Source organism: Scyliorhinus canicula, chromosome 7 (assembly GCF_902713615.1).
Source record: "Scyliorhinus canicula chromosome 7, sScyCan1.1, whole genome shotgun sequence".
NCBI lineage: Eukaryota > Metazoa > Chordata > Chondrichthyes > Carcharhiniformes > Scyliorhinidae > Scyliorhinus > Scyliorhinus canicula.
In genome coordinates, this window is record NC_052152.1 from 160,564,199 (window position 1) to 160,588,155 (window position 23,957).

Consider the following 23,957-nt stretch of genomic DNA (forward strand, 5'->3'; position numbering starts at 1 on the left):
CTCCTTGGCCCCCCCCTCGGCCCCCCCCCCTCCTCGGCCCCCCCCCTACTCGCACCCCCCCCACCCTCCTCGGCCTCGGCCCCCCCTCGGCCCCGCCCCCCCCCAAGGCCCCCCCCCCCCCCCCAAGGGCACCGAAGTTCAGCTTGCCTGGGGCGCCAGCAACCCTAGGGCCGGCGCTGGTGATGCTCTTTATTAGGGTACAAGGAGATATCACCTGAATGGCATAATCGGGCTCGATTTAACAGAAGTGAAACAGAGTCCCATGTTGAGCGCATTTAGCCGGGTGTTTCCCGGCACTGTTAGAGCCGAGAATGACCCTGCTATTAAATGGGACTCTACTTCATTTCTGGGTATTGGTGAGGAACGCTCCTTCAAGGCTGCACTTAGTCCCATTTCCTGAACTAAGGAGCACCGCAGTGCAAAAAGAGTTTGGTAATCTCTAGACCCCTCCCCCCATCACCATGGCAGTCTCTGGATGCCCCAACTCACTAATAAAGGGGCAATGAGCACCCCATGTCATAAGGGTAGGGTACCCCTGGGCCCGATTCAAAGCACAGGCACGATGCCACTTTGGCACCTTGGCAACCTGGGTGGCACCCAGGTGGCACTGCCAGGGTACTAGGCTGACAGTGCCATGGTGCCCAGGTGGCATAGAACATAGAACAGTACAGCACAGAACAGGCCCCTCGGCCCTCGATGTTGTGCCGAGCAATGATCACCCTACTGAAACCCACGCATCCACCCCATACCCGTAACCCAACAACCCCCCCCTTAACCTTACTTTTTAGGACACTATGGGCAATTTAGCATGGCCAATCCACCTAACCCGCACATCCTTGGACTGTGGGAGGAAACCGGAGCATCCGGAGGAAACCCACGCACACACGGGGAGGACGTGCAGACTCCACACAGACAGTGACCCAGCCGGGAATCGAACCTGGGACCCTGGAGCTGTGAAGCATTTATGCTAACCACTATGCTACCGTGCTGCCCATCGGGTGCATTGGGTGTGCCAGGGTACCATCTTGCCCAGAGCCCAACAACCCAGGTAGCCCAATCACCCGGGAGATCCCCCCAAGTGCCAGTATGCCTGGTCCACATTTGTGGAAACAATGCTAAATAGCCGCTTGGGTCTACAAGACAAGGCCTTTAGGTCCCAGGTGTTGGGTAAATCCGACATAGACAGATTTAAGTAAGACCAACTGCTCACTCGAATATGCAAATCTGGGTCCCGACCTCAATGGGCGGGATCTAGATCTTGATGCCTCGTGAGATCCTGTTAGATCACACGAGGTGTGATGAGGCCGGTACATCCCGCGAGAGGCCTATCGCGAGATTTATCAGCCTTGTCGCATCCTGGGTCAGGATGTGCAAAGATGGACTCCCAACAACTTGCAGAGGTTTATTTTGACAGTGCTTTCCAAATCTGGTGACCTCTACCACATAGAAGAGCAAGGGTGGTGGGTGTATGGGAACACTACTATCTGCAAATTCCCCTCTTAAGTCACAATCCTCCCTGATGTGGAAATGTATCGCCCTTCATCTGGTTATGTCCAAATCTGCAAACTCAACACCACTGTGAGTGTAGCTACATCACACAGGTAGCAATTGTTCTTTTTAAAAATAATTTTTATTCAAGTTTTCACAAATTTTTGCCAACAAGAACAGAAAGAAAAAAGAACAGTAACCCTCCCCCCCCGACACAAATAATAAATTAACAGAAATAATTAACATGAAAGCAAATATACACGCCCAATAAAGAAAAACAAACAAACCCTCACGGTGGCACAGTGGCTAGCAGTGCGGCCCGGGTTCAATTCCCATCTTGTCTGTGTGGGGTTTGCATTTTCTCCTTGAGTCTGCCTGAGTTTGCTCCAGGTGCTCCGGTTTCCTCCCACAATTCTGCAGGTTAGGTAGGTTGGCTATGCTGAATTACCCTTGGTGTCCCAAAGGTTGGGTAGGGTAACGGGGAGTGACAGAGTGGGCCCAGGTTTGGGTGCTCTTACAGAAGGTTCACACAGACCTGTTGGGCCAAACGGCCTCCTTTTGCACTGTAGGACCTCTGATAATTCTCTGAAAGATTTTCTTCAAAATCCCTGATGCTATCACGCTTGAAGAAGAAATAAAGGTTCGAGTCAACGGCAAATATTTCTAGCACAGTTGTGTATGGTACATATGTCAATCTTGAATTACGTCACGGGGGTAGGAACAAAGTGCTGTTATGTGAAGCTTCAGGGAAACAGAGGCGGGTGTGGATTACTCAGTGGTCGCTGTGTTTGAAGCGGGCTGACCTCCTCGGGGAAAGCAGTGAGTGAGCAGTCAGTCAGTCCCAACTTCCCTGCATGCCCACATTGTGCTGCTGATGTTCTGCAGCCGTGTCAATTGAAGTCGGAGCTACAGCCAATCGTGCAAGAAACCTTTTTCTATCAGTTCTGAGAAGAGGACACTTCCCGTTAAGGTAACGATTCACAACATCTTTCATTTAATCTATTCCCCTGGTAGACGTTTGTTTCTTCAGTTCTCTGTTTACTTAATCGATTTGTTTCCATTTTTGTTAAACTATTTAAGTAACAACGTGATTAGATTTGTAAAGGATGAGGAATAGGATCTGGGGAATGGACAGACAGATATAAACAGCAACAGTGAACACTAATGGCAGCTATGGTCTGAATTGTGAATGTACAGGAGGAACTGACAGTACCTCAGCAATGGCTTTATTTTCACGCTGACCACCATTTGACATGTGTACCTGGGCTGTCAGAGGGGAGGGGGTCTCTCTTACACTTCCACGCCATCTCAAGTCGGTGACATTCGTTTCACATTGTACTTTGCAGTCACTGACGTCCGATTGAAATGAACTTGTTCTGCGACTGGTTTTCAAAATCAGATTTGCCCACAGTCCCAACAGCAGCCAAAGGGTGTGATGCCTTGTGCTGTGGCTGGGCTTTACAAATAGGGGCCGGGGAGGCGGCTGTGGGAGGAGGTACTCAGCAATAGCTGCATCTGTTATCTCAAAATGTTAGGAAAACAATTAAAGAAGGATAAGGAATTTACATTTGTAATGATGGAATTAGAAATAAGGTATCGCTTTAAGTGTGTTTAATGTTTCTGTACCCGGAAGGGTGAAGCCTATGGTTAGATTCATGCTGGACAAAGCATGTATGGTGATTGGTTTCAATTCCAGCTGTGATTCTATTGTGCTGAAGAGTAAATAAGCCGGCAGTAATTGTTTAACAATTAAGGCCAAGAAACTTTTCAGTTTTAGTTGAGCTAATTGATTGATTGCAGTTGGAGATAGGTAGTGAGAGAGAAGGCAGCTCCGTTAGAAGCAGTTGGTTTTAGAAGGCTAAATAGGGAACATCTTTCTCAGCCTTGCTAGAAGAAAATCCATACTATGGAGTAATGGTTAAGAAAACAGATGCCGGAAATCTAAAGTCCAGCTAGTTAAGGAAACTAGAGGAATGAAGTTAATGGGAGTCTGAAGCTAACGGAACAGGGGGAACTGGGAACCAGAACAGATTACTGTTCAATAAAGTCACAGAGTTGTGAGAGGCCAGAAGGATATTTGCTGCAGTGCTACGTTTTGTGAGAAATTACTGCAGTTTGGGAGACATTATTTAAAATAATTGTGGAAATCGGCGGCTGGTCCTGGGCCTATGGAAACACCATTATGTCAAAGCAAACCTGAAAGGAGAGGTGTAAAACCTAAAAGTGAAACCGTTATGGAAGCAGTGGAGGGAAACATAATTTAAAAGATTTGAAAGTGTAACTTTTGAAAGTGGAATTGAAATCACTCTCGTGGAAGTCAGAGTTCAATGAGACAAGATGACTCATGGTATAAGAATCATCGGGGGATTCTGAGGAAACATTCCTCATTCACTTGGGTTCACAGTCATCTTGTGTGCTTAAAAGGGACTTTGTGCATTAATGGGACCATTGTAGTTTAAGATGTACCTTGTAATCCGTGATAATCTTAAAATCTGTGTATAATTGTGAAGCTAATAGGGGAGTAAAGGAGTATTGTATCATGATCAGTTTTTCATGTTGAATAATTTTTTTCCTTGTTAAAACCAGCTCTCAGTTCTGTGATTCTGTTCCTTCAAGTTTTATTTTAAAAAAAGTCAAAGTTACGGTCTTTTGAACCAGGACTCCATTCTGGGATCTTCCCTTCCAGTTATAACACCAACTGGGATTTTAACGAAGAGACCATTGATTCTCAGTGGTAAATGGCAATGAAATTGAGAAAAGGTGACAGGCACACAGGAATCTGGGAGCTGGAATATGTGCTAAATTTGCACTTAAAACTCAACAGGCACAGAGACTGTAGCAGAGCCATGGTGGAACATATTGGCATGGATTGAGGATTGGCTAGTTAACAGGCAACAGAGAGTTGGCATAAATGGGTCTTTTTCTGGTTGGCAGGATGTGACGAGTGGTGTGCCACAGGGATCAGTATTGGAGCCTCAACCTTTTACAATTTATATAAATGTCTTAGACAAAAAGACCAAAGGTGTGGTTACTAAAGTTGCTAATGACACAACGATAGATAGGAAAGTAAATTGGGGATACAAAGGGACCTGGATCGGTTAAATGAGTGGGAAAAGATCTGGCAAATGGAGTAAAACGTGGGCAAATGCGAAATGGTCCATTTTGGCAGGAAAAATAAAAAATAAACTTAATATCTAAATGGTGAGAGATTGCAGAGCTCTGAGATTCAGTGGGATCTTGGTGTCCGAGTGCATGAATCACAAAAGGTTAATATGCAGGTCCAGCAAGTAATTAGGAAAGCTAATAGAATGTTATCATTTATTGTGAGGGGAATTGAATACAAAAGTAGAGAGGTTATTTGTCAGTTGGTAAGACCACATCTGGAGAACTGTGTACAGTTTTGGCTCCTTATTTAAGGACAGATGCAATAGAATCAATTTGGAGAAGGTTTACTAGACTAATACTAGGAATGGAGCATGTTGTCTTATGAGGAAAGGTTGGACAGGTTAGGCTTGCATTCACTAGAGTATAGAAGAGTAAGAGGTGACTGGATTGAAGCCTTTAATATCCTGAGGGGTCTTCACAGGGTCGATGTGGTGAGGATGTTTCCTCTTGTGGGAGAACCTAGAATTGGGTGTTACTGTTTAAAAATACAGGGCGCCCATTTAAGACAGAGATGCAGAGAAACATTTTCTGTCAGAGGGTTGCGAGTCTCTGGAATCCTGCTCCTCAAAAGGCAGTGGAGCAGAGTCGTTGAACATTTTAAGGCAGAGCTGGATCGATTATTGATTCACAAAGGGGTGGAAGTTATCAGTGGTGGGCAGGAATGTGGGGCTGGTGTTACAATCAGATCAGCCATGCTCGTATTCTTTTACACAGCTCAATGGGCCAAGTGGCCTACTCTTGCTCCTAACTCCTATATTTGTATTGTCATATGTTCATTTGAGCAATAAAAGGATTGTGTTTGCAGGGGCACTATCCATCTAACAGGTACAAAGGGCTGAGTTTTCCACCAGTCTACCTGTTCCCCGATGGCGGGACAGGTGAGCCATGCAAAATGCCATGGGCATCGGCGGGACTGGAAGATCCTGTCAGCAGCCATTGGCGAACCACCTCCGTGGTCGGAAAACACCCTATGATGGGGTGGGGGCCTGGAAAATCCTTCCCAGAGACTCAGTATCCTTGATGTCTCGAAGGTCTAGGGCTTCCTGAGGCTCAGATTTACAATGAGAGGTGGCCATAAACATCCGCAGCCTTCTAGAAGAAGGGCTGCTCGTAACTTGACCTGGTTGCTGTGAATTACCAATCAATGTGAATTATAGAATGTCTGCAGTGCAGAAGGAGGCCATTCGGCCCATTGAGTCTGCACCAACCCTGGGAAAGAGTACCCTACCTAGGCCCATGCCCCGACTTTATCCCCGTAATCCAGTAACCCCACACAACCTTTTGGACACTAAGGGGCAATTTAGCATGGCCAATCCACCAAACCTGCACATCTTTGGATTGTGGGAAAAAAACGGAGCACCCGGAGGAAACCATGCAGACATGGGGAGTGCAAACTCCACACAGGCAGTCGCCTGAGGCTGAGAATTAAACCCAAGACCCTGGCACTGTGAGGCAGCAGTGCAAACCACTGTGTCACTGTGAAAGCCACGTCTGCTTTCAGTTTAATCCCCTTTGGCTCCTACAAAAGTTAAAAACATATCCAGGGTCTCCCAAACTGCTGCACGTGAATGCATGGGGTAGATGACAGATGGATTGTTTGCCACGACTGCGAGTTACGTCAACATCCCCTGCAATGTCAATAGACAGAATTAACAGGCAGTCGGATTTGATACAGGGTGCCACAACGGGAGTTTTCATTCCACCAATATGCAGCTGCAAGGAAAAGATTCATGCAAGTGTCTGCCCGATTCCCTGAGCACAGTCTGCGACAGTCCAAGGTTGCAGATGCTTCACTGCGAGCAGTCTTAAGCGATGGCTGTTTGAAGATAAAGAATACCCTCTGGCATGAACAGGGCAAAAACCTAAATTGTTGGCATTCCCAGTCAAACGAATTAAAGGATGTCCTTAAAAACAAAGAAGAAGCTTGTGACAATCAAATTGTGATGTGCCTTGAAGACATTTTCATCAACAGGGAAACTTCCATGCAACCATCTTAAAGGTGAGGACAATGATGTGAGTAAAGCATTGGCTAATGGGGGTGTTTAGGTGTGGGCCTGGTGTTCATTAATTAAAGTATTTGAGTGAAGCTTCTTCTTGCAGACATTGGGTTTTCTCCCCCCACATGCCATTTAGTGCAGCTCATTCCCACCCTTCACCACAAAGGTTTGCACCGCCGGAGGGACATAGCCGAATTGACCCTAATATATCTGTGCACAAAATATCAACAAATTAGGATTCCCTGACAAGTTAAATCGAGTCTGCAATTTGATCAGTGAAGACACACACATTGAAAACTAATTTACTTTGAAACATTCTTGTCACATCCGATCCTGTTTCTGAGACACAGAACTGAAGATCAGCATAAATTGCCGGAGAACTGAAGCATGCTTGAGAGCCATTTTTGTTTTGTAATGACAGATTGCATATGCAGTGTCATTTATTAAATTAGCTCAATAAAAGACATTGTAGTCTACTTCAAGTATTTCAGAATCTTACACAACCTTATAATATGTAAAGCACTTAACTGCTGGAAGCACTTTCATTAAAGTAACTGCAGAAATGATGGATATATTCAGATAAGCAAGCTGTGTTTTAGCTTCACGGCATACTGGGAACGGGAATGTTTGGCAGCACATGGGAAACCCAGAGATAAGTACAGTGTGGTGAATGTATTATGCTAATAATCCACCAGTGTATTTATATCTGTGCTGTTGCACTTGTATTTGTATCTGTGCTATGCTGTTGCCCTTGTGGGCTTGACCTATGGGCCATTGTATGGCATTATCCATGGGGGAACATGCTGGGGCATGTATTGGCTCCACCCATGGCTCCTCCCCTTGAAGAGAGGTATAAAGAGCAGTCGACCTGTAGGCAGTTCTCAGCATTGGTTCAGTCGCAGGCAGGCACTGTTCTAAGTTGATTAAAGACACGGTTTACTTCTACTCATGTCTCGAGTGAATTGATGGTCGCATCATACAGTACTGTCGGTGTCTTTTTAACTCCTCTCTGCATTGCCAAGTGTTCCCGCTGTTGGAAGGATTAAGAATGGGAGGGCACAGATATGAGGTGATTGACAAAAGAAGCAATGGAGACAGGAGAAGAAATCTTTAGGTCCTGAAATAAGCTGCCTGATGGTACAGTGGAGGCAAGTTCAGCTGAGGCGTTGAAGAGGGATTTGCATTATTATCTGAAAAGGAAGAATGTGCAGGGTTAGGTGAGAAGGCGGGGGAAAGACACTGGGTGCATTGATCATTTCGAGAGCTGGTGCAGGCAAGTGGAATGGCCTCCTTCTGTGTAGTATCAATTCTTTGTGATCGTATTACTTCTGGGTTTTCTGAACAATTAGTGTGAGTAGACACGATGATTGCATGAGGCAATTTCAACTTTGTTATTTAAATGGACAGTCCAAACTTGCAGTTTGATGGGGTTTGAAGTTGAGAGCACACCAGCAAGTGCCATTGCCGAATGGAGTCCAGACGTTCAATCGCTGTGCCTTGTTTTCATGACACCTCCCTGGATGTGCTACTGGGGGCTGTAAGGGCCCACAGGATTAAAATGTTCATTACTGAGGGGAGGAAGAAACCTGCCGGTGAAACCAAGGAGATGTGGGTGGAGATTGCTCATGAAGTCAATTGCAGGAATGTGGTACTGTTAATTTGATGTAATGGGCCACTTTACTGTATCCCTGTAGCTGGGGAACTGGGTTTTCCTAACCAGTTCTTTATGTCTCCTGGATTGACAGCAATGGAGGGGAGCCAAAGCTGGAACAATTGGCGTCATCATCCTTTGTCATGGCGGTAGAGCAACCTAGTCAGCACCATCACATTAGTCAAGCACACCTTCCACCAGCAGAGGTACATTCACGTCAGTGGGGCCTAGCACACGTTTAGAGTACGCAGAACATCGTGGAGCAGGTGAGAGAGGCAGAGTAAGCTGTGGTAGGCCCCCTCAGGAGGATAGAGGACAGGCATGGCCATGCTCAGCTGCACAGAGATGCAAATCTTTGGGAGTCATAACTGTGGTGGAAGATCTGTGCCCAAATGTTGGCATTGCTTGAGGCAGTGCAGAGTCTTGGGCAGGGTTTGGAAGGGTGCATCCGTGGCATGTGTGTCGCCTTCTCTCAGGCATTTGAGCACATGAGCTCAACCAACCAGAGAGTGACCAACCTCCTGGGGAGCCAGGTATGGTATCAAGCTGTGTGGATGTAGGAGCAGTACACTAGCAGGCACAGTTTGTATGCCACATTCTGTAGCATTTAACAGCCAGCGGTACTGATATCCCAGCTGGTGTTTGCCCCTCTAGTTCAAGGGCCACATGAAAGGGCTAACACAGGTAGGAATAGGGTGGAGGGGCTGCCCCTCATGAGGTATGGTCAGCCTCCGACTGAGGCATCATCAATGCAGGAAGGCCCAGTGGTTGCTGCAGGTGGGACAGCCTGTTGCCAACACTGGCATCACAATGATGAGGCCGACTGCTATGGGGTTTTCAGCAATATCCAGACACACGAGCGAGCAACCTGCCTTCTCCTCAGTCATTGGGGGAAGATCCCATTGGAGCAGCCTCAGGCGGAGGGCGCCAAGTCAGTTGTCTCACAAAGCGGCCCAGGTGGATGTCATTTACTTTTAGAAGCGATCAATTAAGATGAATCAGTGTAATGAAAATGTGAGTGGTTGAATCCAGACTTGAGTGATTCTAATGATCGATGGCTATAAGGCAGAGATGTGGAAGAGAGACGCAGAGGTGGATTCTCTGCTGCTTGCTGCCAGTAGCAGATTCCCAATGCAGCGGTGAATTGTGCGTTGGTGTTGCCAATCCTGTTCCGTTGCTCCCGTTCCCTGGAGCCAGATACCTGCTTCTCCATGCCACCTTAAACATAAAGGAATAGAGAGACTTAGAGTGTATGTCCACCGATCTCTAATTGCACCAGCGCAGGTGAATAAGATGGCTAAAAAGGCATGCAGGATATTTTTCTTCATGAGCCGAGGCCTAGAAAACTCGAGCAGGGAGATTATTCCAGAACAATGCAAAATACGAGTTAGGGCAGAGTAGCCAAGGCTGGAGTAATTTAGCGACAGGGAAAGACTGGATATGCTGGTGTTGTTTTCTTTAGGACAGTGGAAGCTGAGAGGAAATTTAATCAAGGTGTTAGGGGCCAAGATTGAGGAAGGATTGAACTCTTTTAGCAGTGAGGTCAGGATATAGATTTTAAGTAATTTGTGGACGGTTTAGAGGGGTGTTAAAGAGATGCTCATGTGGGTCTGGAACTCACTCCTTGAAAGGGTGGTAGAGGCAGAAACCCTTATCACACTTAAAAAGTACTTGGGTTTTCACTTGAAGTGTCAGAGCCTACAAGGCTATGACTGAGAGCTATAAATAGGGACAACAAGAATCAATATCAAACTGTGTTTCTAATAAAAATTGTTAGAAACGTTGTTGAAGTGCAAAATCTACAGCAACTATCTGGTCAATAAAGGTCCAGTCTACTCACACAAAAACAAAGTGAGATTTTTAATTAGTTATTGATTCAGTGATTCCCACTTTGCTAACAGCATATCTATTGGCACATAACTCAACTATTAGTTATGTGCTTAATCATCACTTTATGTCTTTGACAATTGGACTGAGTAATAAATTGATTTTTCAATAAAATGACCGTTACTAGTATCCATCTCCAAATGAAATGTCCAATACAGGCGCACAGAAGAAAAACAAAAAACTTGCATTTATGGAGCATGTTTACATATTAATATGTCTTCACAAGTCATTGTTGCTGATGGTTCGGAAGTACAGATTATTTAAACAATTTTTATTTTGCGGACAGGCAACAGAAAATGGACAAGTTAGAAAAGGGGGAAAGCGAAAAGGAGAGAGACAAAGCATTCCAGTTTAAAAGGCTGACAATTAAAGGAGAAACACCAGGTGAAGGTGAGGAAGGACTTAGCTCCAGACAAGAACCTAGTGGGGAGATATTTAAATTTATACAAGCCCTTCCAAAGTTTGAGGAAAAGGATGTGGAGGCATTCTTTCTTTTGCTGGAAAAGGTAGCTCAGTAAATGAAATGGCAGAGTTCATGAGGTTCATGCATCATTGTCAGAAGAGATATCTACACAGTATGATGCAATAAAAAAGCTATCATTAATGTAAATGAGTTGGTTCCAGAGGCGCACAGGCTAAATCTTTGGAATAGAAGGAAACAGCCTGGGCCGACCAATATAGAATTTGAGAGGTTAAAGCAAAGTAATGTTGGCCGTTGGATTTAGGTATTGAAGGTGGAGACAACATATGATGTTCTTGGGGAAGTAATTTCCTAAAAATAATTAAAGATTTACTTCGGTAGTTAGAACCTATGTTGGGGAACAGAGGATTAGAACAGCTAGCCAGGCAGCTGAGATGGCTGATGATTTGGAGGTGGTACATAGAATTATCTTTTTTCCGATACCCTGTTAAGCCTGAGAAGGGTACGGAGTGGAAAGGTGAAAAGAAGGCAAGTAGTCAGGGAAGAGATGGGACAGTTTGGAATGTTCAGGAAATTTCTCCTCAGACCAGAAAGGAAAGTGCTGATAATGGAAGTGACAACCAAAAGCCTATGTGTTTCTTCTGTAACAATGTGGCACATATTTGAACACATTGCTGGAAACTACATGGGAAACCAATTGCAGTGGCAAGAAAGGTAGCACCAGATTAGGAAATGGCTGTTAAAACTGTAGCAGTAGCACTGGTGAAACATGTTCCCTCAGAATCTACAAGAAAGGAGGATAGGGTTCAGAGTAGGTAAGAAAATTATTTGATTACTGGTGAAGGAAGTCAAGCTATTAGGGGTTTTGTTTTGACGAAAGAAGTGTTCCCTTACTCTTCCAACATGATAAGTAGTCAGTTCAAAATTCTGAGAGATACGGGGACAGATCAATCATTGATGGTGGCTGATGATGTAATTTGTACTCCGTTTTATGAAGGAAAAGGTAACAGGGGTTTTAATGGAATTTAGGAGCTTGATTTTTTAATGTAAAATTAACTTAAGAAGTGACTTTGCGTGGCACAGTGATTAGCACCGATGCCTTAGGGCACCGAGGACCTTGGTTCAATTACATCCCCAGGTCACTGTCCTAATGTAGTTTGCACCGTGTCTGCATGAGTCTCACCTCCACAACCCAAAAGGATGTGCACGGTAGATGGACTGGCCAGACGAAATTTCCCCTTAATTGGAAAAAAAGAATTAGGTACTCTGCCAGGGTCCCAGGTTCGATTCCCGGCTTGGGTCACTGTCGGTGCGGAGACTGCACGTTCTCCCCGTGTCTGCGTAGATTTCCTCCGGGTGCTCCTGTTTCCTCCCACAGGTCATGAAAGATGTGCTGTTAGGTAATTTGGACATTCTGAATTCTCCCTCTGTGTACCCGAACAGGCGCCGGAATGCGGCAACTAGGGGCTTTTCACAGTAACTTCATTGCAGTTTTAATGTAAGCCTACTTATGACAATAAAGATTATTATTATTATGAGAAGTCCATTGTGTTTATATTATATATATATTTTTTTTAAAATAATTTTTATTGGAATTATTTGAAAAATATATATCAACAAAACAATAATAACAATAACAATAATAATAATAAACACGTGCCGGCACCCGTAACAACGCATATAACAAACTCCCCCCACCCCCCCAAACCCAATAAACAACAAATTAAATTAACAATAAGCAAATTAACTTAAACACTATCCCCTAAACCCCCCCCCCCCCCCCCCCTTCCCCCCCCCCCCCCCCCCCGGGTTGCTGCTGCTGCTGACCTAGTACCTTATCGTTGAGCCAGAAAGTCGAGGAAAGGCTGCCACCTCCTAAAGAACCCTTGTACCGACCCCCTCAGGGAGAATTTGACCCTCTCCAGCTGAATGAATCATGCCATGTCATTGATCCAGGTCTCCACGATCGAAGGTCTCGCATCTTTTCACTGCAGCAAGATCCTCCGCCGGGTACTAGGGTCACAAAGGCCAAAACATCAGCCTCTTTCGCCTCCTGCACTCCCGGCTCCACCCCAACCCCAAATATCGCGGGTCCCCAGCCTGGCTTGACCCTGGATCCCACCACCCTCGACACCGTCCTCGCCACCCCCTTCCAGAACTCCTCCAGTGCCGGGCATGCCCAGAACATATGGGCATGGTTCGCTGGACTCCCCGAACACCTGACGCACCTATCTTTGCTCCCAAAGAACCTACTCATCCTAGATCCGGACATGTGGGCCCGGTGCAGCACCTTGAACTGGATAAGACTAAGCCTCGCACATGAAGAGGAGGAGTTCACCCTCTCCAGGGCGTCCGCCCATGTCCCCTCCTCAATCTGCTCCCCCAGCTCCACCACCCACTTAGCCTTCAGCTCCTCTACCGACGCCTCCCCCACCTCCTGCATTGCCTGGTAGATGTCAGACACCTTCCCATCCCCGACCCACATCCCCGAAAGCACCCTGTCTCTTACCCCCTGCGGGGGCAGCAAAGGGAACCCCTCCACCTGTCGCCTAGCAAACGCCTTGACCTGAAGGTACCTGAACATATTCCCCGGGGGAGCTCAAACTTCTCCTCCAGTTCACCAAGGCTCGCGAACCTCACGTCAATAAACAGGTCTCCCAACTTCCCTGGATGCCACCCCAGGAACCCGCCATCCATGTTCCCTGGAACAAACCGGTGGTTCCCCCACAGCGGGGCCTCCACCGAGCCCCCCACTTCCCCCCTGTGTCGCCTCCACTGCCCCCAAATTCTGAGGGTAACCGGGCTCGTAGTGTACCTCGTTGGAGGGAGCGGCAGCGGCGCCGTTACCAGTGCCTTCAGGCTCGTGCCTCCACAGGACGCCATCTCCATCCGTTTCCATGCTGCCCCCTCCCCATCCATTACCCACTTACGTACCATCGAGACGATAGCCGCCCAATAGTACCCAGAGAGGTTGGGCAGCGCCAGCCCCCCTCTATCCCTGCCCCGCTCCAAAAAGACCCTCCTTACCCTCGGAGTTCCGTGCGCCCAAACAAATCCCAGAATGCTGCTGTTCACCCTCCTAAAAAAGGCCCTTGGAACGAAAATGGGGAGGAACTGAAACAAAAACAAAAACCTCGGGAGCACCGTCATTTTAACGGACTGTACTCTACCCGCCAATGACAACGGCAGCATGTCCCACCTTTTAAATTCCTCCTCCATCTGCTCCACCAACCTAGTAAAATTGAGCTTGTGCAGAGTCCCCCAGCTCCTAGCCACCTGAACACCCAGGTACCTAAAACTCCTCACTGCCCTCTTTAGCGGGAGCCTACCAATCCCCTCCTCGTGATCTCCCGACGTGTACGACAAACAGCTCACTCTTGCCCAGGTTCAATTTATATCCCGAGAAACTCCCAAACTCAGCAAGATACCTCCGGCATTCCCCCCACCGGGTCTGCTACATACAACAGCAAGTCGTCCGCATACAGCGACACTCGGTGCTCCTCCCCACCTTGCACCAAACCCCTCCACCTCCTCGACCCCCTGAGAGCCATGGCAAGAGGCTCAATTGCCAACGCAAACAGCAAGGGGGACGGGGGCGCCCCTGCCTCGTCCCACGGTGGAGCCTGAAGTACTTGGACCTCCTCCTATTTGTCGCTACACTCGCCATCGGGGCCTCATACAGCAACCTCACCCATTTAATAAACCCCACCCCAAACCCGAACCTCTCCAACACCTCCCACAAGTACCCCCACTCAACCCTGTCAAAGGCCTTCTCCGCATCCAATGCCACCACAATCTCCGCCTCTCCTTCTGCTGCCGGCATCATTATCACATTTAGCAGCCTTCGCACGTTAGTGTTCAGCTGCCTCCCCTCCACAAAACCCGTCTGATCTTCATGTACCACCCGCGGCACCCAGTCCTCAATTCCAGTGGCCAAGATCTTCGCCAGCAACTTGGCGTCTACATTCAGCAGTGAAATCGGCCTGTATGATCCGCACTGCAAGGGGTCCTTATCACGCTTCAGGATCAGGGAGATTAGCGCCAGAGACATCATCGGGGGCAGAACACACCCCTCCCATGCCTCGTTGAAGGCCCTAACCAACAGGGGGCCCACCAGCTCCTTCAACTCGATCGGCGCCCCCAGTCCCTCCACCAGCTCCTCCTGCACCCTTGGAAATCGGAGCCTGTCCAAAAAACTCTCCATTCCCCCTCCCACTGCCGGCGGCTCCGACCGGTACAGTTCCCTATAAAAGTCCCTAAAGACCTCATTGACCTCTGCCCCCTGCCGCACCACATTCCCATCTCTATCCTTCACTCCACCAATCTCCCTAGCTGCGTCCCGCTTACGAAGCTGATGCGCCAGCATCCTGCTCGCCTTCTGTCCATACTCATAGACTGCTCCCTGCGCCTTCCTCCATTGTGTCTCCGCCTTTCTGGTGGTCAATAAATCAATCTTGGCCTGCAAGCTACGCCGCTCCCCCAGCAATCCCTCCTCTGGGGCCTCCGCATACCTCCTATCCACACTCAACAGTTCCTCCACCAGTCTCTCCCTCTCCCTCCTCTCCCCCCTCTCCCTATGGGCTCGGATGGAGATCAGCTCCCCCCTAATCATTGCCTTCAGGGCCTCCCACACCATCCCCACCTGGACCTCCCCAGTATCATTGACCTCGAGGTACCTCTCGATACATCCCCGAACACTCCTACACACCTCCTCATCAGCCAACAACCCCACGTCCAGACGCCAAAGCAGGCGCTGGTCCCGCACCTCCCCCATCTCCAGATCCACCCAATGTGGAGCATGGTCCGAAATCACAATAGCCGAATACTCGGCCTCCTCCACCCTCGGGACCAGTCCTCTACTCAAAACAAAAAAATCAATGCGGGAATAAACCCTGTGCACATGGGAGAAAAAAGAGTACGCCCGAGCCCTCGGCCTCCCGAACCTCCAGGGATCCATTCCTCCCATCTGGTCCATAAACCCCCTCAACACCTTGGCCGCCGCCGGCCTCCTGCCTGTCCTTGAACTAGAATGATCCAGTAGGGGATCCAGCACCATATTGAAGTCCCTCCCCATGATCAAGCCCCCCACCTCCAGGCCAGGAATGCGGCCCAACATACGCCTCATGAAACCAGCATCATCCCAATTTGGGGCGTACACATTAACCAACACCACCCTCTCCCCCTGCAGCTTACCGCTCACCATCACATATCTGCCGCCACTATCAGCCACAACCTCAGATGCCTCAAACGCCACCCTCTTCCCAGGATCGCCACCCCCCGGTTCTTCGAGTCGAGCCCTGAGTGGAATACCTGCCCCACCCACCCCTTCCTCAGATGCACCTGGTCCGCCACATTCAGGTGGGTCTCCTGGAGCATGGCCACGTCCGCCTTCAGCCACTTCAGATGCGAAAACACCTGGGCCCGCTTAACCGGCCCATTCAACCCCCTCACGTTCCACGTAATCAGCCGGATCAGGGGGCACCCTGCCCCCCTCCCCTGTCGACTAGCCATAGCCCATCGACTGCTCGCCCCTGGCCAGCACCCATTTGGCCCGTTTCCCACAGCGATAGAACCTCACCCCGACCCCCCCCGACCCGCACCAACTCCTCCCTGGCCAATCCAACAGCAACCTCATGTCTCCCCCCCCCCCCCCCCCAACCCAGGCTAGGACCCCTCCTAGCCGCGACGCTCCCTCTACTGTACTCCCGTGAGCCAGCTGACTTCTGCTGACCCCGGCAGTTCCCACTCTAACTCCGACCCCTCCCGATATGAGGTCCCCCCTTCTCCCCTGCATCAGCTCCTTGGCACCGCTTCAGCGCGGGAAACCCGGTCTAATAACCACGCCCCTCGCCACCAACTCCACCCCCTCGTCCCGCAGCGCGGGAATCCAGAGAAAAGCCCGCGCTTTCACACTGCCCCACCCCACCAACGCAGCTCCCAAACCGCAGTCCCAACCCAACCACCAACTCCGTACAAACAAAGACACAGATCAACCACAAACCCCAGTACCCCCCTTAGAACACCAAACCATAACCCACATCGTCCGAAAGCGAGAGAAAAAACAGAAACAAACAGAATAACCCGCTACAGCATAAACAGTGATACAGAAATAGAAAAACTCCCACAGCCCCCAATCTTTAGTTCAAGTCCAACTTTTCAGCCTGCACAAATGCCCACGCTTCCTCCGGGGACTCAAAGTAGTGATGCCGGTCCTTGTAGGTGACCCACAGGCGCGCAGATGCAACATGCGAACTTCACCTGCTTTCCGTGGAGCACCGCCTTCGTTCGGTTAAACCCGGCTCTCCGCTTGGCCACCTCCGCACTCCAGTCCTGGTAGATACGCACTACCGAATTCTCCCACTTGCTGCTCCTCACATTCTTGGCCCATCGGAGAACACACTCTCGGTCACTGAACCGATGGAACCGCACCAGCACCGCCAGCGGGGGTTCATTCGCCTTAGGCCGCCTGGCCAGTACTCTGTGGGCCCCCTCCAGCTCCAGGGGCAGATGGAAGGATCCTGCCCCCACCAGCAAGTTCAACATCATGGCCACATAGGCCGGCAGGTCCGACCCCTCCAGCCCCTCCTCGAGGCCCAGGATCCGCAGGTTCTTCCTCCGTGACCGAAGCTCCATCTCCTCGAACCGATCTTGCCACTTTTTATGGAGCGCCTCGTGTATCTCCACCTTCCCCACGAGGGCCGAAACCTCCTCCTCGTGCTCAGAGGCCTGCTGCTGCAACTCAAGTATCGCTGCACCCTGGGTTGTCTGGGTCTCCAACAGCTTACTAGTCGTCACCTTCAGGGATTCCAACAACTCCTCTTTCAGCTCCGTGAAATAGCGCAGAAGGGCCGCCTGCTGCTCCTCAGCCCACTGCCTCCACTCCTCAGGAGCTCCACCGGCCGCCATTTGGTCCACCTTCCCCCACTTTTCCAGGGGAGCTGCTGCCGTTTTTCGCCTCGCCCCACTTCGAGTCCGCACCATAAATCCCGGGGGGTTTTGCTCCAGACCCCTTTATCCTCCGGGAATCGTCGAATCAACGCCATTTGGGGCCCTTAAAAGAGCCCACAAGTCCTATTAAAGCGGGAGCTGCCGAACGTGCGGCTTAGCTCCGCATAGCCGCAACCAGAAGTCCCTGTTTATATTATATTAACATATAAGTTTACATTTACCTTCACACTAGTTGTACCAATTTTCTGGATGGAAAAAGTAAAGAAAAGTATTTATTTTCACCGAAAGGTGCGCGATAGTTTGGAGACTACTTGGTTTCAGGCAAACCATGGGGCAGAGAACAGTTTCTCACTATCTGAATACTTGCGACGGATATTAGGAATTTATCTCCTATTTTAATGTGGTTTTATTTTATATTTTCCTTCAGGTTATTCTAAAATTCAAGAGTGTATCATGAATATTACATTAAGTGAGTTAATATATAAAGTATGCAATTACTTAAGTGCAGCACAAGTGCTCACAAGGACAAGAACGTGATCAAAATTCTTATGCATTTTGTGTTTAGATAGCAGGTATTGCAAAAGCATTGGCCTTTTAAGTATTGGCAGTAGGCCCAAAATTCTATTCTACTAATAACTGGAATATGGGTCCTGTCAGTGTGGCAAAGCTTACTTGCGAGCTGCATTGACACTTACCTCTGTTCTCCTAAGGTTTTTACATTATCAATAAGACAATTCAGCTATGGGAGCTAAATTAAGGATATTTTCTGTGCCTCATGGCGCCGAGGTCTATGGTTCGATCCCTGCTCTGGGTCACTGTCGGTGGGGAGTTTGCACATTCTCTCCGTGTTTGCGTGGGTTTCACCCCCACAACCCAAAAGATGTGCAGATAGGTGGATTGACCACGCTGAATTGTCCTTTAATTGGAAAAAATGAATTGGGTGCACTAAATTTGTAAAAAAAACCTTAAGGATATTTTTCTCTTAAATTTGATTTCTCAAACATTTCCTCCTCACCCTTTCCTGGAACCTTCAATACTTTTCCAAGTGCATTATTTTTCTTTCCTTTACATAGTTATTCCAGACCCCTGGCCTTTATCTATTTCTTGTCTTAATATATATTATGTAACCCGATTCTGAAGTCTCTATATCATTCACTTTGTTCTAGTTTGAATCATTAAGAAACTATGTGCGGAGTGTGTGCAGTGCATACCGTACTACACACAGATCTCAGCCCCTGGCTAGAGATCTGTTTGTTCAGTGTCTATCTTTAAGACAACTCCAAAAAGGACATTGGAGGGTTCAATAAGGTGTGTAAAATGTGTACACTCATTCTATGTCGGGAGTGAGCAGTATTACATATTGGTTAGACCACCCTCTTGCCATCAATGGGCCCACACCTGAAATTGGCATTAGCCTCCCTTAGGAAATGGGCCCAATGTATGAATCAGGGTCCTTCATGAATTTTATGAAGGACAGCAATGCTGCACACTCTGTGGAGGAAACCTTTGGAAGCTGCCAGATAAGTAAACCATTTTTCATTTCCTGAATGTCTAGCCATGAGCAGTCGGTGTCGCTACCTGGCTCCTGGCTTCCTGGCTGCACATTACAATTGTCAGTTACGGGGCAGCATGGTGGCCCAGTGGTTAGCACTGCTGCCTCACGGTTCCAAGGTCCCAGGTCGTCCGTGTGGAGTTTGCACATTCTCCCTGTGTTTGCATGGATTTCTCCCCCACAACCCAAAGATGTGCAGGGTAGGCCACGCTAAATTGCCTCTTAATTGGTAAAAATGAATTGGGCACTCTAAATTTATTTTAAAAAAAACACAGTCACTACCAGCCACAGCTCGCTTTCCTTTCATCTGCCCCCCCCAGACTGGCGGGCACTTGCTGTCATCAGCTGTCACTCCCTGCGGCTGATTCTGCTGTTCACCAACCCTTCTGTCCTGTTGCACAGAGACAAACTGTTTCAGGGCTGTAACTGCTGATTGCCAGCATTTTACTAATGAGGCAGGTGGACCTGTCCTGCCACTGCCCCCTTTAGGTTTAAACAGTGTACATGAGTCGCTCACCACTTTGTTTTGTTTCTTAGTGGTACTGAACTGCAACATGTGTGGAAATGTCTGACCGCTTCTTGTTTAATGCTCAAATCTGTAAATGTTGGACAGAACGGGTCATCTCATAATGAGCACTCGTTAACCTGAAATGAATTGACACAGGAGGTAATTGAGACAGATACCAGTGTTTCTTTCAAAAGAGGAACAGATAAGTTTTGAAGTAGAGGCTGATACTGAGCTACAGGGAGATAACAGAACGTGGGATTAGTTTGTTCTTGAACGAGGCCCAAATAACTTCTATAGTTCTTAACATTGACCTTCATATTGCATTTATTAAACAGCACTGGCCTTAGATCAGCCACTACGTGGTGTGTTTTACAGCCATCAGTAAACTTGTGATGCTTTGGTCGATAGATCACATTCTCACAACCAGGAGAGAGCTCCATAGCTATACCTTTATAAAGGTATGCTGAGCATTTACCTGATGTTAAGAAATGAGGTTAGATTTTTTTTAAAAATCCTGTTTGATGCATTCTGTGCCATGAAAATGTCATTTTTGTAGTTAATAGCACTAGAATTTGTAACATACATTATTGTTAGAAGCTGAAAAATAGAGGGCTGATGTTTGTACTTCATTTTGCCCAGCTCTGTTGTCCACACTAAGGTGTGTGAGTGAAACTGTGGTGACAGATACATGTTTGGTTTCCCCATGCATTAATACCGCCAGGCAAGCACCCGATCTATTGGTCAGGAAATATTTAATCTTCTGGTGCTCTTCTAGCAGTTTGAGGGAGAACTTGGACTCAGTAATGGCTCTGTTTAGGTCCTTTGCAGCCTCTTAAATGACGTCCAGGATGCATGCACACAATTCTAATGGGAGGTACACCAAAGATCATCTTAGTGAAGGGGTTTTCATGCACAACACAACTTCAATGACAGTGTGCAGAGCAGGCAGATAATGGCATCAAACAGTGTGGACTGCTAATCTGAAGCACATGTTGCTATTTTCAAATGCCATACTTCAGCCCTGACTTAGGCTGAAGGACTGCACACCCACATCAGCACTATTTAATGGGATCTTGAACTATTTACAGGTTTGCACCTAAATTATTTCTTCCGGATGCTGGTGCATTTGCATCCATTTTTGGAGGTTAGGATGCCTAAAGTTTCAATGGTCTTCAGTAAGTGGTCTGGCTGGTGCGTAGGTACTTTCTGTTGATTTAAAAGCTTGTACTGAAGCACGTTGCTTCCTGTCAGTGTTAGCTTGTAGGTTTTCCCATAGAAAAGAACAGAAGTTATGTAGAGTATGACAAACTGCTAGAAGAGGGAGGAGTAAGGGGATTGGAGGGCACTCATCAGGCTGCATATCCAGCAAGCGCTCTGAGGGAACAATTCTCCTATCTCATCATTAGCAATGATCACTGGTTGAGATTTTCTCGTTTCACTAAAGCAGTCATGAATGTGTAGTAAATGGGTCTGGCACATAAAAAGTTGATATTGGATTGTGTACAATACTGCCCACACAGTGATGTAAGAGAGCACATGACCTGCACTCAGAGTCAGTTGAGTGTTGGACAGAGCCGTGTGTACCAGCAAGGATGGAGACAGCTCCTAACTTGTACCTGTATATTTGGAAATAGCTCAACAAAAATCTACACATGACTATAAGGCCTTCTTCAGACCTGCCAACTGTAACCAACTGCCTACAGTAGAATGAAACCTGCAAAATGCTACGTCCACAAAAACAGCCATAAAGCAAGACAAGGACTGCACTGCCTTTGGTTGTCAACGCGGTTGTGCCATTTTTATACATTTGGCTCCTTCTGGGTGACTGCTGGTAACATAAACAACATCTCACAATTTACTGCTGCATAAAAGAGGTCACTGAAGCTTCTACATACCCATGCCAGCTTGGGGTATTTTCATGAACTGAAACATATTCCATTACGGCAAGAGAGCCTGCAAGTCTCTTTGAGCAGTGGTCTCATAGCTGGGCTTGCAGAGCAACAGGCAGAGATTTCATGATCTCGCTTGCTCTCACTTGCAGCTGCCACTGGGTAGATTGAGCTGTATTGGAGGCTGAGACATTGGCCATCAGGCAATGCATCATGGCTGGGTCCACAAGTGCATAAAATTAACTAATGCTTCCATTCCAGAAAGCATTGGTTCCAAGCCCCGTGCCAGCTTGCAGCTGAACTCCTATATGCTCCTTGATAGTGACAACAGGTTTCCTAGAAGGTCTGCTAAAGCACCGAGCATTTCTGTGTTCATACCTTCTGCAACAGAGCACGTCCATGACCTCACTCTCTGGGCAGCTGGCACATGCGCTCTCCCCCTCCTCGCTGCAGCTTGCTTTTGCTGAGTGACTCATCGCATGAAGATCTCAACTCTATACAAGCCTCCTGCACTCAGTATGTGTAATGCTAGTATCTGAGCTGGTGACTGCGAGTGCCAGGTCACTTGACGGTGCTTCTTCCTCAGAAGTGTGTTCTCCTTCTTGCCTTTCATCATAAAACTACGCTAGTTAGGGCGGCACAGTAGTGCAGTGGTTAGCACTACTGCCCACGGCACTGAGGACCTGGATTTGATCCTGGCCCCGGGTCACTGTCTGTGTGGAGTTTGGACATTCTCCCCATGTCTGTGTGGGTTTCAACCCCACAACTCAAAGATGTGCAGGATAGGTGGATTGGCCAAGCTTAATTGCCCTTAATTGGAAAAAAAATGATTGGGTACTCTAAATTTAAAAAAATAAATAAAAAAAGACTGCATTGGCTGAGCATGTAGCAGATTCTTGTTTTCTGAAAGCATAAATGCACGAGAGGAAGATTGGGGGAGGAAAGATGGAGGGTGGAAGTATGTGGGTTGGCTGGAAAGCAAGGGGCTCATGGTGACACCATTTGCAGTTTGTACTTCCGATCAGATTATGGGGGAGGGTGCTATACTGGTGACTCCAACTCAATATGTCAGAGTTCAATGGAATAATTGGCCTAGCGATTGGAAGAAGAACCTTTTGCTTTGAGCCTTTTACTTGACATCTGTTTCCGATTCACAAAATCCCCTGGGTCCACATAAATATGTTCCTTTTTGACATAGTTGAGAATTTTAATTTTGATTTCCATTTGTGAAATAACTTTGAAAAATAAATTTTGGGCAAAATTGACAATGTTTTGTGAAGAGACGGAAAGATTAGAAACTAATAGATATAGGGAGTTTTCAACATTAGAAGGTTGTCCAAATTTCATTTATCTAATTGATTGTAGACTGTGTGACATACTCTGCAACAAAAGGTCGATTATTGAAAAATACACTATTGTGTTGAACTCACAGTGTGAAAGTAATTACATTTAATGGATTTGGTGCTTATTTTAAATAACTTCAAGTAGCAGATGGCAGAATCCAAAGGAAATCATTGGTGAGTTTGCTAAATTGGAATTGCACCATACAATTTTATTTTGAGGACTACTAATTTTAGTATCTTTAATAAAATCTTTCTTCATATCTATAGTTGCAGAATTAAGTTTTATGTTGCATAACATCACACACTTAATGTCCTTTCAAGAAACACATTGTTAGCACAAGTTTAACAAATTAAAATAATTAACAATATTTTTTCAATATTTAACAGTGAAATGCTAAGCCATAAAATAGAAGTGCCAGGGAATAATAAACTGTAAACAATGCTGTAAAATGCCTGGTCGGTGTAAATTGTACCTTTTATAAGATTCCCAAGGATGCAAATACACTTGGGAGGAGTTGGGAGTGGGGTGGGCGCTTGGGGGGATGGGCAAAGGGGGAGGGGAGAACTTAGTGTTTACTTAAATTTTTGGATAATGTATTAAAGAAAATATTTTTCCAACAATCAGTAGTGATTATTCTTTTCCTTTGGTGAATGTTTTTCTCATCAAATTTAGCTGTGGACTGATATGACTTTGTTTAAATCTGTAATGCTGACGGATTTAGTACAAACTTGCAATTGCAACCCTGCCCAATAATGTAAATATATGAAGTGACAGATGATATTGTTCCCATAACTATTCAACAACAAATACATTGGTAAAGGACAAAACTTGGCATGGCGAGATAAACAAGTTTTCCTCTTTTTTTAGGGAAAGATACTCGACTTAGTACTACTCTACAGCAATGAAGCAATACAACTAAACCATCAGTCCTCTTCAAGATCACGACAGGACCATCACTACAAAAATGTAAAACTCTTAAACCACACCATGATACCTACGGCAGGAAAGCAAGACACTGCTGTGAGTACCGTCCTTCTTAACACATTCTGGGGGTGAAATTCATCTTGGCCATTCAGAGTTGGGCAGACGGTGGCAGAGTGGTTAGCG

At 47.1% G+C, this 23,957-nt stretch overlaps 1 protein-coding gene across 1 annotated transcript in view; it reads left to right on the forward strand.

Moving 5' to 3' along the window:
• The first annotated feature begins 6,438 nt into the window (after positions 1-6,438).
• The window catches only part of LOC119968657 (opsin-5-like), a 63,202-nt gene continuing 45,683 nt past the window's right edge, over positions 6,439-23,957 (forward strand). Inside the window, exons 1-2 of the mRNA XM_038801275.1 lie at positions 6,439-6,652; positions 23,718-23,870. Of these exons, the coding sequence (XP_038657203.1) occupies positions 23,838-23,870 (33 nt within the window). The 5' untranslated portion in view covers positions 6,439-6,652; positions 23,718-23,837. The remainder of the gene's footprint in view (positions 6,653-23,717; positions 23,871-23,957) is intronic.